The sequence below is a fragment of the Electrona antarctica genome (genome assembly GCF_951216825.1).
Source record: "Electrona antarctica genome assembly, chromosome: 15".
NCBI classification, from domain to species: domain Eukaryota; kingdom Metazoa; phylum Chordata; class Actinopteri; order Myctophiformes; family Myctophidae; genus Electrona; species Electrona antarctica.
Window position 1 is genome coordinate 8,922,409 of NC_136796.1, and position 18,002 is coordinate 8,940,410.

The 18,002-nt window shown below is 43.4% G+C and overlaps 1 protein-coding gene across 3 annotated transcripts in view; it reads left to right on the forward strand.

Annotated features, from left to right (window-relative positions):
- The first annotated feature begins 875 nt into the window (after window positions 1–875).
- Window positions 876–18,002, forward strand: part of LOC306938989 (uncharacterized protein) — a 35,899-nt gene continuing 18,772 nt past the window's right edge. For 2 of the 3 annotated variants that reach the window (XM_079523412.1, XM_079523413.1), the window contains exons 1-6: window positions 876–922; window positions 1,244–1,305; window positions 8,694–8,773; window positions 12,014–12,232; window positions 14,590–14,729; window positions 15,708–15,830. In XM_079523412.1, the coding sequence (XP_079379538.1) occupies window positions 1,268–1,305; window positions 8,694–8,773; window positions 12,014–12,232; window positions 14,590–14,729; window positions 15,708–15,830 (600 nt within the window). In that variant the 5' untranslated portion in view covers window positions 876–922; window positions 1,244–1,267. Of the gene's footprint in view, window positions 923–1,243; window positions 1,306–8,693; window positions 8,774–12,013; window positions 12,233–14,589; window positions 14,730–15,707; window positions 15,831–18,002 lie in introns of those variants that run through there. The other variant, XM_079523414.1, reaches the window with a different exon arrangement.

Below are 18,002 nucleotides of genomic sequence, written 5' to 3' on the forward strand. Positions count from 1 at the left end.
ACGCACGCACACACAGTTACATTGATTAGTGCATCTTTTTTTTTCCAACAATGTATTTATTTTCCTTTTTTACACACAAATGACAATACAAATATACAAAAAAACCCAACAATGAACATTACAAGACAATTACTGATATAAAGAAAGCAAAACAACAATAACCAAAAAACAAAACAAAACAAAAAAAACAACAACAGCACTACTCCTCTTCAGCTCCATCCATTAAATGTGACAAATTATTGTTCTTTATGTATCTTGTAAAACGGCCCCACACCTCCTGAAACATTTCTTGTTTGTCCTTAAGAATGTATGCAATCTTTTCCAAAGGTAAACATAAAGACAATTCCCTGAACCACTGTGTAATACTTGGTTTGTCTGGCCTCTTCCAGGTCAATGCTATCACTCTCTTAGCTTGTAAAAGACATATATCTATAAACATTTGTTCATTACGCTTTATCTTGTGTCCCTCTGGATATAGACCGAGCAGGAAGAACTTTGGTTCTGGTACAATATTTATTGACAAAATCTTCTGTATTTCCTGCCCGACCTTCCCCCAAAACTCCATACATTTTGGACAGGACCATAGACAGTGGAACAATGTGGATTAGTGCATCTTTAATGAAGCATAAGAAAGTGTATATTCAATCTGATGAGAGTGTGAATAGTACATCATTAAGTATCTTGACAACATGAATATTAAATGAGTGAGTGTGAACAGTAAATTTAGGATGACTGTAGAAAATCCTCATTCCTGCCCTGTCCTAGGTGGGTGGGGCTTAGGCCTAATGAGGCACACCTGGTCTGATTGGAGCAGGTATTTTAAAGCCTGGCCAGTGTGTCCTTTCTTTGTGGAAGCATGCTGGTGTGTTTGTAGTGGTGTTCCTCCAGCATTCCTCCAACTACACTTGGATGCACTATTTAAGTAAGTGTTTGGTCTCATTGCCGTTTTCCTTATTCAATGGTGAATGGATATGGTCTTATTGCTGTTTTCCATATTCAATGGTGAATGGGTATTTTGATTTCTAAGATTTATTAGAGCATTGCTTTTTGATTGTTTTTGGGTTATTTTGCCTTATGGTTTAATAGTATTCTGTGGTAGAGTCAGCCAAGTTAAACGAGGACAATGTTGCAAATGTTTATCAACTTACACCCCCCCCCCCCCCCCATCCTCATGCTTTTAATGATGCGCCAATGTGATGTTGATATATACCGGCAAACGGAGCACCTTTTACACTGTCCTTAGAGCCCGAATGCTTGACTATTGGATATGGATGAGGTTGACCAGCATGATGGAGAGGAAGCCAGGTGAGGAGCACAGCACAGGACTGTTATGAGCATTATCAGGCAGCCTCTCACCTTCCCCTTTCAAACCAAAGGAACCCTTCCACATGGTTCCTTCACATACTACCATATGTACTACATAATAATGAATCATACTATTGTTCCATATACTGTTGAGTGCATAGCATACTATCTGTGGACAATGACATACTAATCACATGGTATAGAACTCCATGGGATGTTAGGCAAGTACCCCATCTGGTGGCCAGCAGCCACTCCCACATCCCACCCACCTCAGGCCCACCTACACACACCTGTTCCCAGTCCCTTCATCAGTCCCTCCCTGTACCTTTACTTCCTCACCTGGCTGTTTCCACCTTCCCTCATCAGCTGTTTGCCATACGACTGCATTCTTTCCACCCACAGATTGACAAGAAGTTAAGATGTGATTTTTGGTCTTGGCTCCTTAAGTTTTTGTTCTAGTGTTTTCTTGTCTTTATTTGAAATTTCACTAGAGGATACTCCCTTGAGTTGCAGCAACTTGTTTTCAAGGGGAGACTCTTTCTGAGTCCCGTCACAGGTTGTGCTCTACTACCGTCGGCTTGTTTGACCTTTCACATGCTTGGAAAGTGGATTATTGCCCTGGCTCTTGTGGATTTGTTTTCCTGAATTGGACAGCTCCTTAATTGGCTTTGACCCGTGCCTTCTTGTTTGTGTGCCTTGCCTCTCCTGTTGGTTATTTAATCCATTATTTTGGGCCATCTGGGTGGTCACAGAGGTAAAGTCCATGCCCATTGCCCGCCACACTGAAGCCGTTTGGATTTGCCCAGGGTGCTGCTGCTATAATACCCTGGCACCCCTGATGAAAACAAATGGACGTGTTCACTGGTGGGAAGCCGGTAAGGGAGCTTGATTTCTGTCACTTGTGCAGGTTGGTCGGGGGGCACCTGTTCAGCAGGCAGCATGTTCCATCACCACACACATTACTTCCACCCTCCTGGGGAAACTCCTCACTGTCTGTGAAAAGGAGCAGCTGGCAACTTTATGTATTCAACTATTCATGTGTTGGGATTCTGATTTTACGGGGGCCAGTTTCGAATTGCAGCCGTCCGTAGGTGCCCTTTGAGAGCGGATTTGAAGGAGTCAAGGGATTCGCTGTTGGTAGGGCGTTCCACATTTTGGTGGCATAGGAGCGAAAAGAATTTGGTCCCTTGTTTATGCTGAATCTGGGTTGCACATGGTTTGTTGCACTCCCTCTGTAGTCCAGAGGCTTAGTGCACTTTTTTAGGAGAATAGTGCACTTGCGGATAAAAGCGCCAAATTTTGTATGAGGCTTCTTTATGTCATGCTAAAGGATTTTAGCCTAGGAGCCCTTGTCAAATATCTATTTTAAATATCAAATTGCAAGACTATCAATATCAATGAAATATGTGAAATATGTGAAAATCCGCCTAGTATTTTTCAGACTATATACATCATAAAATGATCAGATTACTTCCAAATGTGATAAAGTTGACTTATTTTGACATTATTGAAGTCACAGAACATGAAATATCATCAATAACACCTTTATTGCAATGAAGAATACAAATGAATATGCATCATAGTGCGAAACATGTTATAGAGCTGTGCGCATTCTGCCTAGCTGTCACAATTGCATTTGCAAAGTGGGGAACAGTCCAAATTTGCATTGCTGCATTGGCAGGTATACATCACCTTTACAGGTGCATCTGATCAGCTCTCTGCAAGCTCTGGAAACCTTTGGAATGGTCAGTAAACTAGCACCCATGACCCTTCTTCCTTGGCCCATAGTTTTGTGGAGAAGGAATCATTTGATGGCTTTGTGTGCTGGTGGCCCAGATGCCTGCTTGGTAGACTGCCCGTTTCACATGTGAGTGCACCCTGGGTGGGAGGTAATTTCTCTATCGTTCGATTTTGTTCACAGAAGAGTTATTTTCTTTTTTCGTTGATGGAGCTCAAAGGACTGGATTTGTCGTACAAAATTACTGTCAGTCTTTCAAGCTCCCGGAAGTGCTGGCAGTCAACATCTAGTTGCTGGAAGGGATTTGCCAGATTGACGAATGTTTCTGTCGCAGGCAGCATCATAGGCTTGCCAGGTCCGCCAAGCTGACTTCTTACCCTTTCCATTAATAGCCGGGGAGCGGGAATAGAGATGAACCTGTGATGTCATGACATACTTTTTATTTGTGTTTTTTCTATTAACTTGGTCATTAAGGAACACAGAATGAGAGGTCTGCTCTGACCAAATTAATAGAAAAAAACCACAAATAAAAAGTATGTCATGACATCACAGGTCCTCTCAAATTTTGGGTGACTGGCTCCCCGGCTATTAAGGCATATGTTGTGTCACAACCGGAATATGCGTGAAACATAGGCAGGGCTCGAGATTTGGGTTCCCCTAGGCTATTGCAGTCTACCAAGCGGGCATCTGGGCCACCAGCACACGAAGCCACCAAGTGATTCCTTCTCCACAGAACTATGGGTGGGTTAAGTGCCAGTTTGGCTGACCATTCCAGAGGTTTCCAGAGCTTGCAGAGAGCTGATCAGATGCACCTGTAAAGGTGACTGTAGTGTAGTACCTGAAAATGCAGTAATACAAATTTGGACTGTTCCCCACTTTGCAAATGCAATTGTGACAGCTAGGCAGAAAGCACAGCTCTATAACATGTTTCACACTATGATGCATATCCTTGTACTATAATGGAAAGGGGGAGCAAACCAATATATTTATCCGTCCGGCTTCTCCTACGAAACTTGGCAATTCTGCTCAGCAAGCCATCCTGGGAAGCAGTATAGGGGAAGGCCTCTCGGAGGACATGAACACCCTTTCTTCATACCTGAAGGACTGCCGCCTCAAGCTCAGTGTTGAGAAGACTGTAGCAACAATGTTCCACCTCTACAAAAGGGAAGCAACTCGCCAAATCAACATCATGGTCGACGGTGCCCGGCTACAGTCCCAGTCCTCACCGACATACATGGAGTGAAGCTCGACAGAACACTGTCCTTTAAACAACACCTGGACAGTGTTAAGGGAAAGCCCGTGCCGCACTGATACAGCATCTAGCTGGCACCACGTGGGGAGTCACCACAAAGACACTGCGCATCTCCACCGAGGCCCTAGTTTTCCCTGCCGCTGAATACTGTGCCTCAGCCTGGAATCGCCCCAGCAGAGGTCAGGCGAGAAGCAGCCACACTGGCCCTCACTCGGAAGGCACAGTTGAGCAAATCTCATCTCCTCCACAAGGTCGTCACGGAGACACCACAGCGTACGCATCTCAAGTCCCGGCGGCCCTTTGCCACACAGGCCCAGGAACTGCTCGGCACAACACCAGCCGACACCTCCAAGGCTTCCTGGGTGAAGGCAAGATGGAGGGACCAGTGGAAGGCAGCAGATCCTTCCAGGCTTCACTACTACATCGAGGATCTCACAGATGTTCCTGCCTGGCCAGCGCCTCCCCCGCAGGGAGTGGACAACCCTCAACCGCCTGAGGACGGGTGTGGGACGCTTTGGTGCATCCATGCAGAAGTGGGGTCTCACAGACAGTGCCCACTGAGAATGTGGGGATCCATTACAGACTGTAGAACACGTGCTGACCAGCTGCCCCACATACCGGCCACCAAATAGTGATCAAGGCTTAATTGACCTAGACAATGACACACTGGACTGGCTTGCTGCAATGGAGCTGAAGGTCTAAGGACATATACGACAGAAGAAGCACAAACAAATTCTACATGCCACAGGAATCCATCTGCACTATATTGCCTCCGCTCACCTGTCATATGTATTGTACAAATTTGTGTGCCATACTGTTATTGTGCAACATTTAGCTGTGAGGCAAATTATATCACAATTTCCACATTCACCGACCCCTCCCCTTTTCACTTCACACACACACACACACACACACAGCAGCACGGTATGGTACAGTACAGTATTGTACGGTACGGTAACGTACAGTCTGGTACAGTACGGTACAGTAACATACAGTATGGTACAGTAACATACAGTATGGTACAGTATGGTACAGTACAGTACAGTACAGTACAGTACAGTACAGTACAGTACAGTACAGTACAGTACAGTACAGTATTGTACAGTACGGTACGCTACAGTATGGTTCAGTACCGCACCCAAAATGTAGTCTGACTGAACAAGTGGGCACCCGGACAACTGGCCACCTGGATGGTGTGGCGCGAGACCGTCCGATGGCCGGTCGAGTTATAGTTCATTTGTATGTATTCTTCATTGCAATAAAGGTGTTATTGATGATATTTCATGTTCTGTGACTTTCATAATGTCAAAATAAGTCAACTTTATCACATTTGGAAATAATCTGATCATTGTATGATGTATATAGTCTGAAAAATACTAGGCGGATTTTCACATATTTCACATATTGCATTGATAATAATGTCTTGCAATTTGATATTTAAAATAGATATTTGACAAGGGCTCCTAGGCTAAAATTCAATAACTGACCCTAACGAACCATCATGCAAAAAAATACGCTTTTATCCGCAATTGCACTATCCTTTCACTAAGCCTCCGGACTACCAACCCCACAAGGCCACAGGCCATGACAATATTCCCTCCACATTTCTCAGAGACTCAGCCATCTCTATAGCTCCAATCATCACCCACATAGTAAACCTCTCCATCAAACAGGGACAGGTCCCCCAAGATTTCAAACTGGCCAAAGTAACCCCCTTGCACAAGAAAGGGAGTAAATTAGACCCCGGCAACTACCGCCCTATTTCTATTCTTAGCTCCATCTCGAAAGTGATGGAAAAAATTGTCTATGAACAGGTTGAAAAGTATCTTGCCACTAATAAATTAATGTACGAGTTCCAATCTGGCTTCAGAACGTCCCACTCCACTGACACATGCCTTCTCTATTTGAGCGACCACATCAAACATGAGGTGGATGCTGGCAAATACTGCGGCATGGTCATGCTGGACCTCCAAAAGGCTTTTGACACCGTGAACCACTCCATACTGGTTAACAAGCTAAAGGCAATTGGTTTCGATAGCACATCAGTGAGCTGGATGCAATCCTACCTGGAGGGGAGAGAACAGATGGTGGAGGTAAATGGAATACTGTCCCCCCCCCTCCCAGTGAGCTGTGGCGTTCCACAGGGGAGCATACTAGGACCTTTACTGTTCCTAATATATGTTAACGACATGACTTCAGCTTGTGACTGCAACTTGTTCCTGTTCGCAGATGACTCGGCACTGCTAGTCTCGGACAGGAACAAACTGCAGAACTGGGAAAAACTGAATCCATTCTCTTTGGCTCTAATAGTAATCTCAGCAAGGCAAATGGCTTCTTGGTTAGAGTGGGTGACAATGTTATCACACGTAAAGATGAAATTACCTACCTATGTTCCATCCTGGAGGCTAATCTTTCCGGTGATAAAATGGCCACCAACGTAATCAAAAAGGTCAACCATAGAACAAGATTCCTTTACAGGATCTCCTCACTGGTCAACAAAAACACCTTGAAGACCCTAACAGGAGCCCTTGTACAGGGTTTATTTGACTATGCATGCACCTCCTGGTACCACAGCACCTCAAAGGCCCTTAAAACCAGGCTCCAGACTTCCCAAAACAAACTGGTCAGGCTCCTACTTGACCTAGCCCCCCGAACCCACCTCACCCCTGCCCACTTCGACAGGCTGGAATGGCTTAGGGTCGACGACAGAGTACAGCATCTTGCAATGGGTCTGGTCCACAAGATTCGATACACCACCAAGATACCCATGTACCTGTCTAGATACTTCCTTAATGTTAACGAAGTCCACACCCACAACACCAGAGGGAGTGCAACGAACCATGTACAACCCAGATTCGGCACAAACAAGGGACTAAATTATTTTCGCTCCTATGCCACCAAAATGTGGAACGCCCTACCAACTGTCATTAAGACATGCGAATCCCTTGACTCCTTCAAAACCGCTCTCAAAGGGCACCTACGGACGGCTGCAATTCGAAACTGGCCCCTGTAAAATCGGAACCCCTCAAACACGAACGCAAGGACAACACAAGAGACTGTCGCGGCCACACAGCCAACTCAAGGTATGGCCACTGAGCCGACTTGGGGACCCATCGCAAGGACAACACAAGAGACGGTCACGGCCACACAGCCAACTCAAGGTACGGCCACGGAGCCGACTTGGGGACCCAACACAGCTCCTCCAAGGAAAACAAACAAATGAACGGAGCTGAACGTGAATCCCCCCCACCGCCCACCCCTTTTTTTTCCCCCTCACTGTATATGTTTCTTTTCCCTTTTTACCTCCTTTATGATGAATTCCTGTTCTGTCTATAGAAGTGTCTATTTGTACGTCTCTAAATGTTTTGATGATTTGAACATGGTGGACCCTATTGGAAACAAGTGTAATGCTTAATTGGGTCGTCCACTCACAGTTAACAGCCTTTGTATTGAGTTTGTGCTTGAAATGTACTGTAATTCTGCAAACTGTTAATAAATTCTTCAATCAATCAGCTTGAAGTTGAGTCAGCACTGGCAGCCTTCAAAGCTTGAACAATTTTCACAGCAGCCATTGCCATTCTGTCAATCCCTTAGTAAATTAGATGTAAACTATAGAATTGTGTTCTCATATAACTTTGTGTTGAACTACATTACATACTTTACATGCATTACATATCTCTTTCATCATGCATCTTTCCTGTGCACGTCAACATGCTGTTATCTCAAATCTGCTACGCCAGAAGGTTTTTCCCCAATACCTTTAGAAAGCCTGGCTGGTTTCTATTGGTTAAGACGGGTTCTACTCTGTGCTCTGGTCCGGTCTAGAGCCCTACTATATCCGGTACTTTTGCGAACACGAACTAATTTGTCTGAAACGTACGCAGCGTTTCCGCATCGTTCGCATCGACCGGATCAGCGAGCTGCAAAGCGACCTGACTCCAGGCGAGCTGCCTGCGGCCAGTGTTGCCATGTCTGGCTGTTCTAAGAGATTTTTGGGCTCGTTTTTCCTGTAAAGTTGCTTCCAAATAATATTGGTTTGTTTCACAATGGGGCGCGGGCGTTGTGTTGTTTCTAAAGTGTAAATGCTTATTTGGGCTTGCTTCGACATTTTGTTTTCATTCTTATTTAAACCAAGGAACTTAAGGAAGGACCCCCATCCACCAAATTAATTTGTCTGCAGACTCTCATCTGAACATCATTTTATGCCAGGATTTTACAAAATTTCGGTTAAAAATAACGCGTTGTGTAAGGTAGTACAGTAGTACTAGGTTCAGGTTGTGCTGCTGTAGCCTTTTTGGGCTTGTTTTTGTAGACCTGGTTTCCCTGGTAAACCTAAACTTGGCAACGCTGCGACTTGTGTGACACATGTTTGAGTGTGATTCCCTCTCTGTCACTCAGAAGCGTCCCAGACTTCGCTCCCCACTCATATCACGGCAGCAAGGCAGCAACAACAACTTTAGATGAAAGCGTCTTCAGTGGTAAGCAGCGCAACGTATAGTCCAGTCATTCACTTTGCACTTAATGATAATGCTTTTTAACTCTTAACTTGACTCATTTATCGTTCATAAATGTGCGTGTAAGCGAATCATAAGGCTTAGTTTAGAAGCTCGAGTTTCGTTCCGGAATCAACAGGTAAACAACTACCGGTATAGCTAACGTTAACCCAACGGATGCAACGCAACTCATTTTAGACTGTATAAATAAGGATGATATTGTTGATATTGAGCCATTTAATTGTAATCTGCCAATTAGTGGGGATTGTTATTGAGTTATTAGTCATCTGCCACCTGCCAGGCTGCACAAAAGGATGAGATATTGTTGGTATTACCTTAATGAATTGTGACGCCCAACCTGGCACCTAGCTGGTGCCTGCATTTTGAACAAAAAACATGTAATGCCCCCAACTATAGCTGAAACGTCTTTAATACAATGCACATTTCATTTCAGCATAGCTCATGCTCAAGTGGTTACTGGTTGGTGATTGTAAAAGTATTTTACAAACGATATTTCCTTTTAGGCGTTGATAATGATGTGATGCACTGCTGACTGCTCATGTATAATGTCAGTTTATGTCATTTTCAGATGAATAGTGTGTCTCATTGTTACAAAATATGCATGCATACACCATGGTGCATTAATGTCACTTGACTATATGTTTGTTGTGGTTTCTGGACCTTTACATAAATTATTTAAAATGACATGTTGCTTCAAACCAAAGTTCATAAGTAGGTTTGGGGTCTGAAATCTGATCCAACATTGAGGAATCGGTTCCATCACAGTTTCTGAAGCCGGTTTATCTAGGGCTGTCACGATTACATGTTTAAATTGGTGATTCATTCTCACACAAATAATTGTGATTAACAATTGAATTGTGTTTTTGGCATTGAACATTGCAACATAATGAATGCAACTTTATGTTAGATATATATTTATCACACATTTACTTTAAATAGCTGATCTACTAGCATACAATGTGTCACAAAGTTACGTGTTGTACGCTTGTAGATCAGCTATTTCCGCACTTTTTGAATGTTTTCCAAAATGGAAATGATTATGCAAAAATAATTGTAACGGGCATAGGTTTATCACATTGGGGGCTGCCCTAAGGTTCGACCTCCCGTTAGTTCGACCGGATTAAGGTTGGTAAGGGATGCGTTAAAACGACCGGATTAAGGTTGGTGAGGGATGCGTTAAAACGACCGGATTAAGGTTGGTAAGGGATGCGTTAAAACGACCGGATTAAGGTTGGTGAGGGATGCGTTAAAACGACCGGATTAAGGTTGGTGAGGGATGTGTTAAAACGACCGGATTAAGGTTGGTGAGGGATGCGTTAAAACGACTGGATTAAGGTTGGTGAGGGATGTGTTAAAACGACCGGATTAAGGTTGGTGAGGGATGTGTTAAAACGACCGGATTAAGGTTGGTGAGGGATGCGTTAAAACGACTGGATTAAGGTTGGTGAGGGCTGCGTTAAAACGACTGGATTAAGGTTGGTGAGGGCTGCGTTAAAATGACCGGATTAAGGTTGGTGAGGGATGAGTTAAAACGACCGGATTAAGGTTGGTGAGGGATGCGTTAAAACGACCGGATTAAGGTTGGTGAGGGATGCGTTAAAACGACTGGATTAAGGTTGGTGAGGGATGAGTTAAAACGACTGGATTAAGGTTGGTGAGGGATGCGTTAAAACGACCGGATTAAGGTTGGTGAGGGATGCGTTAAAACGACCGGATTAAGGTTGGTGAGGGATGCGTTAAAACGACCGGATTAAGGTTGGTGAGGGATGCGTTAAAACGACCGGATTAAGGTTGGTGAGGGATGCGTTAAAACGACCGGATTAAGGTTGGTGAGGGATGCGTTAAAACGACTGGATTAAGGTTGGTGAGGGATGAGTTAAAACGACCGGATTAAGGTTGTTGAGGGCTGCGTTAAAACGACCGGATTAAGGTTGGTGAGGGATGCGTTAAAACGACTGGATTAAGGTTGGTGAGGGATGCGTTAAAACGACTGGATTAAGGTTGGTGAGGGCTGCGTTAAAACGACCGGATTAAGGTTGCTGAGGGATGAGTTAAAACGACCGGATTAAGGTTGGTGAGGGATGCGTTAAAACGACTGGATTAAGGTTGGTGAGGGATGCGTTAAAACGACCGGATTAAGGTTGGTGAGGGATGCGTTAAAACGACTGGATTAAGGTTGGTGAGGGATGCGTTAAAACGACCGGATTAAGGTTGGTGAGGGATGCGTTAAAACGACTGGATTAAGGTTGGTGAGGGATGAGTTAAAACGACCGGATTAAGGTTGTTGAGGGCTGCGTTAAAACGACCGGATTAAGGTTGGTGAGGGATGCGTTAAAACGACTGGATTAAGGTTGGTGAGGGATGCGTTAAAACGACTGGATTAAGGTTGGTGAGGGCTGCGTTAAAACGACCGGATTAAGGTTGGTGAGGGATGAGTTAAAACGACCGGATTAAGGTTGGTGAGGGATGCGTTAAAACGACTGGATTAAGGTTGGTGAGGGATGCGTTAAAACGACCGGATTAAGGTTGGTGAGGGATGCGTTGCTCCGCTGCTTGAGGTTATGTTTAGGTTAGAGATAGGGTTAGTAATGGTCGATCTAACGGGAGGTCGAACCAATGACATGTTGGTATGTGAACTTACTATCATCTACCATTCAATAACAGTGGTTCTGAAACTTTATCATTTCAAGGATCAACCATAATTAACCATAAGTGTACAAATTTCAAATCAACTTTATTTGTATAGCATATTTAAAAACGACTCATCGTACCAAAGTGCTTCACAGGTCGGAGAAAACAATACAATACAGTGCAATACAATACACCAGTGTAAAATAAAGCAATACAATCAATGCATAGTTATGGTACAGAGAAGAAAAATATTAAGAGCAGTTTAAAAGCAACAAACATATCCTATGTATTAAAGTCAGTGTATTAAAGTGCAAGAGCATCAGGGATACTGAAAGGCTTGTGAATATAGAAATGTTTTGAGTCTTGACTTAAAGTTCTCAACGGAGTGGGCAGACCTGACAGCAAGGGGGATGCTGTTCCATAATGTCTCTCCTAAGCCTGTTTTTATTTTCCTCTAATTCATGTAACCTGTCAGATCAGGTGTTTGAACCTCTCCATTATGTTCTCTGTGTGTGTGTGTGTGTGTGTGTGTGTGTGTGTGTGTGTGTGACTGTGTGTATGTGTTGTTGGCAGCCTTAAGGAAAGAGCTTGTTGCTGAACCAAAAGACTACACTTGGAATGGACTCCAGCCAAATGCCCCGGCTGACACAGCAGAGACCCAGGCTCCAACTGCAGACACCCAGCCCCGCGTTGAGCCACCGGCCGACCTACCGGTTCAGATGGACCCCGCAGTTGGAAACGCAGCCCTATGGCAGTACCTCAACAGCTCTGAAAGAAGAGAGCCAGTCATTGGTCAGCATACATACTCTCATTATTATTATTTTTTAAAGGCTCTCTATGACACGTCCCGAAAATATCATAATGATACTGTACAGTGTACATCAAGGTTGTCTTTATTTGTCTCCTTAAGGAGAAATTTGTCTTGGCGACAGAGTCACAGCTGCATACAAATAACATACACATTCACAGAAGGAAAAGAAAAACACCATGAAAAAACTGAGATATTGCACACATTCCCTTGATAAAGTGCAACTAGTCAAAAATGCATCTAGTCAGTTACGGTTACTTTACTGCCATTCGGCAATCTCTGAGCATTTTGATTGACAGGGGAACAAATGAGTGTTTCAATCTATTATACACACACCGTGGAGTTCTATATCACATGGTCTCAGTGAAAATGTTCTGAAAACGCACACGATGGGGCGCACTGATATGAACACTAAAGCTACTAGGCTTAGTAAGCTAGCGGGTTAAGCTAGTCGTTTGGATGGCAAATTTGCTTTCGTACTGGCTAAATATGGCAGTAATAAAAATATGAATTTCTATCCGATATCTTAGTTACAATGAAATTGAGTTGGTAAATGGTGCATTTATATAGTGCCTTTATCCAAGGCGCTTGATGTGTGTTGATGTGTTATTTGTTTTTAGCATAACTGTTAATCTCAATAATATAATAATAATCGCAATATCACACTCGAGCCCCACTCCCATGGTGTCCTCCTGGTAACCAAGCCCCCAGTGTGTCCCCACTGAGCGTGGAGACTGTCTGTTCCTTTCCGTCCAGCTGAATCACAGTTCTTCAAAAAGAGTGAACTCTAGCCATTTTCTCCGAAGCCGTGGATAGGCTTTGTTATGAGGAAAGGGGAAAAGAGAGTGGAAATTGGCACAACCAAAACACGTATCTCCTGTTGACTGTTGTGTTGACTTCCTCCTTCTGCTCTCTGAGTCTGAATGAAATTAATGGGGGGGGGGGGGGGGGGGGTCTGATCACGTGGATGGAAGTAAGAATTTGACTGACAAGGCATGGGCCGGGGAGACAAAAAATATTATATTATTCTATGGCGAGGGTATACCGAGTCCCGACTGACATACACAAGTAAGATGAATTTCATTGGTTTTTGATTTGCATTCCCGATGTTGACATAAAAATAATAGCTAATCATAAAGTTAAATTACCCCCTTTTTTTTGGATGTCACAAGGTCTTTAAATGTTGTTTTGTCTTGGAATGCTGAAGTTTGCGAGATGTTCCTCTAGTCAGCAAAGTATATTATGAAGCAATATTGTGTGGGATCCCTTAAAAAGATGTGGAACAAATTACTGATTTGAGGTCATGATCTTATGTCCATTATGCATCGTTGGATGGATGTGATCAGTCTGTCTTGTACGCAAGTCTGAGTGACGATATCTCATGCAAGCTGTGAACTGATAGATCGGTTATTGTTGTACAATGAATTATATATCTACAAATAAGGCTTTACTCGGCTCAAGACATCTACATGGGTAAATGGTGCTCACTGCTCGGGTGGGGCAGTGGTAATGTTACCTTCAACCGTGGAGTCTATGGGTTTGAATCCACCACGGTGTGTCTGGCTTGGCCCAGGCCACACAATTGGAGGGAAGCCGGGCGGGGAGCAGGAGCATATTTGCCACTGCACATACTCCTACGGGCTGGGGTAGGGAGTGTTGAGGAGTAGGACGAAGGCTCTTCGTGCAGTGGTAGGAATTTAGCACTTTGGAAAACCTTTGAGAAACGTATCGATCTGCTATTTTCTGCAAAGTGTCCGTCCACACACATGCTTTATTGTGCGCACAGTGTTTCATGCGACTTGTTCTCGGCAAAACCAGGATGTCTGGTCACGCGATATAAAATGCATCTCGGGTGTAGTAGATGTTACCATAACTGTTATCTGCAATTTAGTAAGAACAGTCATACATTCATTGTACGGGTGAAATGATGGCTTGAATTGATTTAATATTTTAGTAAATGGATAATCTGTTTGGTAATTTGTCATGTACATATGCCGGTTGTGACTCTTCATGGTCTTCCACTTAAGTGGTCAGCCACCTGGTTTGGTCTGTAGTACTCTGTACAGTATGTGAATGCCACCCACAAACGTATACCGATCACAGCAGAACTCACGTAATGGCTAAGCTGATGCTTCTAAGGCCAATGACCGCTCGCCTCACCCCGCTAAAGCTCACCGTGGCAGAGTAGCACACCTTTCCTCCTCTTTCACACAAACTGCAGCTTGCCACGACGTCATTAGAGCCTGTCTTGTTTTGGTTCAGATGACGTGTGATGATGAGCATTCACTGTTCTTACTTTCTGCTGTGTTCACCATGTGACTGTTCTGTAACACTGGTCCAGGTCTGAGCATGATGACAGAGTACCGGTGGATGGACAACCAAGTCCGCAATTGTTTCTGTTGTCACTGCTGTATGGATTACATCCTCAGTGCCAATTACATGAGTCATCTCATATCTGCTAATCACCGCTACAACTACATTGTGAGTATTAATTTACGCTTTGTTGTACAACGGTATCAAGATCTACAAACTTTAACTCTCAATGCTTTTTGCTTTTTTCACGCACGGATGTCCTAGAACCAGTCAATAATCCTGATCCATTCGCAACAATCCGTTTGAAAGACGCAGCCTCTGGTGTAGTTGTATTACATAGGAATGCATCATGTGGTGTTTTTCCCCGGGCTCTCGAGGCCTATTCAGACCCCAGTTTTAGGTGAAGAGGTGACCTCTTCACCAAAGAGGTAACTTCTTCACGTCCATGGCCAACAATTCCTCAAACTCTATCTGCCTCTATTCCTTTCTGGTCCTTTTCTGTTCCTTTCCTATTCTTTCTCTCTTTCTGCCGCTGCTCTGTTTCGCGAGTTTGTTGTTTGTACTTCGGGAGCTTGCAAAATCAAGGTGGCTGCCCACCCAACTTCTCGGTGGCCGTTTTGGTGGTTAATAAAAACAGGGAGAAGGGCTGGGATAGTGTTTGTTTGCTCTTCACCGAAGCTCAGTGACATGTTTTCGGTTTTCGGTGATAGCGGTGGTCACCTTTATGACCTAAAACTGGACTATGAAAAGGTCTTCACAGGCTTAGAAAAGATCGATGTGTCCCGGGAACTCCCAAAACCAATGTTTTGGCGAACAGCTGCAACCAACATAAAAAAAAAAAACGCGTGTTTGTTTGTTTGGCAGCCTATGTCTTAACTGTGCTGTGTTACTACAGTTGTGCGCTTTCTGCATAAAGGGGGAACTCGCAGCAGAAATGTTGCTCTTTCAGCCTGAAACTCTGCTGCAAGGTGATTTGTGTCCAACGCATTTGTGTCCAACGCATGTTGCAAGTGTGTTTGAACAAGAAAAATAAATTCTGTGTCCACTTGCATGTTGCAAGTGTGTTTGAACAAGAAAAATAAATTCTATCTGTTATGGTTATGACTGATAACAGAACAGTGACTTCTCTATACGTTTAATTTGCAGAAAATGGTGTATCCTCATTTGGTCCATGATTGGCCAAATAGAGTGCATCCCAATGGGCGTCCCAGAGAGCTACGAGTCCTGGCCCAGCAGGTGGAGAGTGAGGAAGGATGGGGAGCATTGAGGGTAATATTCTGTCCTTTTACCAGGATCTTTTAATGAATCATGGTTTAACCACTTTTATGAAAATTATAACAAAATTGTGAAAATGGCAAATATACAAGCTCAGTGTGTTGCATCGTGCTTGATTTATTGAATAAGTTATTACCAGTTTTCCAAAAAAAAGTACAGGGTTACAGTTTACAATAATGCAAATAGGATGACACAAAAGGCACATTGTTCAAATAAAAGGAAGGCACACAAGCAATATGACAAGGACGTGTTACCCTGAGGGGGAGGGGTAAAACGGACAATTCCGAGTTGAGTGAGTACTTGTGAATTTGTCATGCCATCATTGCCAAATGGATCGCCATGTTTCAACCTCATTTTGCAACAATGTGATGTGTGATTTCCATGTGCGTTCAGTTCAGTACAGTGGTCTGGGGACAGCAAGGGAGTGGGCGTCACTTGCAAGTGTAGCTTGCAGTGTCCGCTCACAGAAGGCTCTGTGACCTCCCTATGCCAGGTTACAGGGGCTCGCAAGAACTCACAAGGCATGATGTTTTTTAAATTATATACAGTATATTTCATGTTAATTTATTTTTAATATCGCATCATAGGTTTAAATATAGCGTCGAAATGCCAGTCATCTCTTTGTATTAGCACCAGAGGCTTCAATTGTCTGAGCTGCTCCAGTGTGTTCTCTTCTACAGTAGAATATGTGCTGACAGACCTGCCCAGCATAGGTTCACTCCTGTCAACCATTCATGTAGGGTTTTAAGTCAGCGGTAAGCAACAGGTGGCCCGTGGGCCAGAATTGCGCCACCAGCGATAAGTGGCCCAGTATTTTGTGAAGAATTTTCATTATCTGACAGGTCCTACCTGAAGAATGTTTGTTATACTTTTATCCATGGTGAAAGTGAATCAAAGTTTATTTATAGCACATTGACCGAAGACAAACCAAAGTGCCGAACAAGAACATGTAAAAACAATAAGTGACATAAAATAGCAAACCAAGCAAGTGAATGATGGGCAGGTATTTCACATTCCATAAACGATAGTTTCTCTCTGTATCTAAGAACATACCTTGAGCATGACTGTTTGTCTCATGATCCAAGTTTTAATGAACTAAACATCCTCTAAGCGCAACATTTCAAGGATGTGGTCTGGCTGCACAAATGTATTACAATTTATTACTACACTTGTAACATTTGATTACACACACCCAGTTCAGTCAGGATACAGTTATACCACAGAAAAATGTCAAAGGGAAAACCAATACCACAGAAAAATCTCAGAGAAAACCAACACTCACAGAACTCTCGTTTTTAAGGCACTTTTAATTAATTGGTTACTTGGCATGGTACGATGCAGAGCTGTACAACGTAAGTCGTTTTTACATTGTTTCCTAGTTACGGTATGTAGCTCTACTTGTCTTCCCATCAAATTAATAACAAGCCTGTTGGTAGTGATTTTTTCACATTATAGTGTTCATTACAACTTGCTTTATCATTTTATTTTGTCATTCTAATTCCAGTGACTATTATTTTCAACAATGTGTTTATTTCTTTATTTTTCACACAAAATGACAATACAATAAAGATACAAATAAGTGTAATTATTTTAATGCATTTAACTGAATGAATAGAATAATAGATATGGGATAAGACATGTGCAGCCCACCGTATTTGCCTAAATGTTAGTTGGCTGTGAAGTGTGAAGTCATGGTATGTCTACACGGAACAGAGGAAGTTGTCTCACCTAGGGAGACTATAAATGTGACACTTCCTTCCGGTGCCTATAGCACGCAACTTTGATGAAGGCTTGAGGGCCGAAATGTGTACGTTGTGCTGCTCTGCAGCCTACCCTGCCAACTATTCAATGAATTAAAATGGCCGGAACACGAGAGTTCTGTGAGTACTGGTTTTCTCTTTTAGAGATCTTTCTGTAAAGTTACTTACCCAACCGTGCACCTGGTAAAAATGCTCAGATTTGGAGTCGTGTGAGCTACCTTGATGTACAGTTATACCATGGATATTCAAAAAAATGATGCCTCGTTGGCTGCTGCAGTTCATTGGAGCGGTCGACGTGTCTCCAATTACGGCAGGAAGTCAAGCGGAAAAGTTATTTTATGACCTGTGGAGATAAGCAAATGCCCAAACTTCAGTGGACCCCCTCCTGGGTAACTTCAGTGGACCC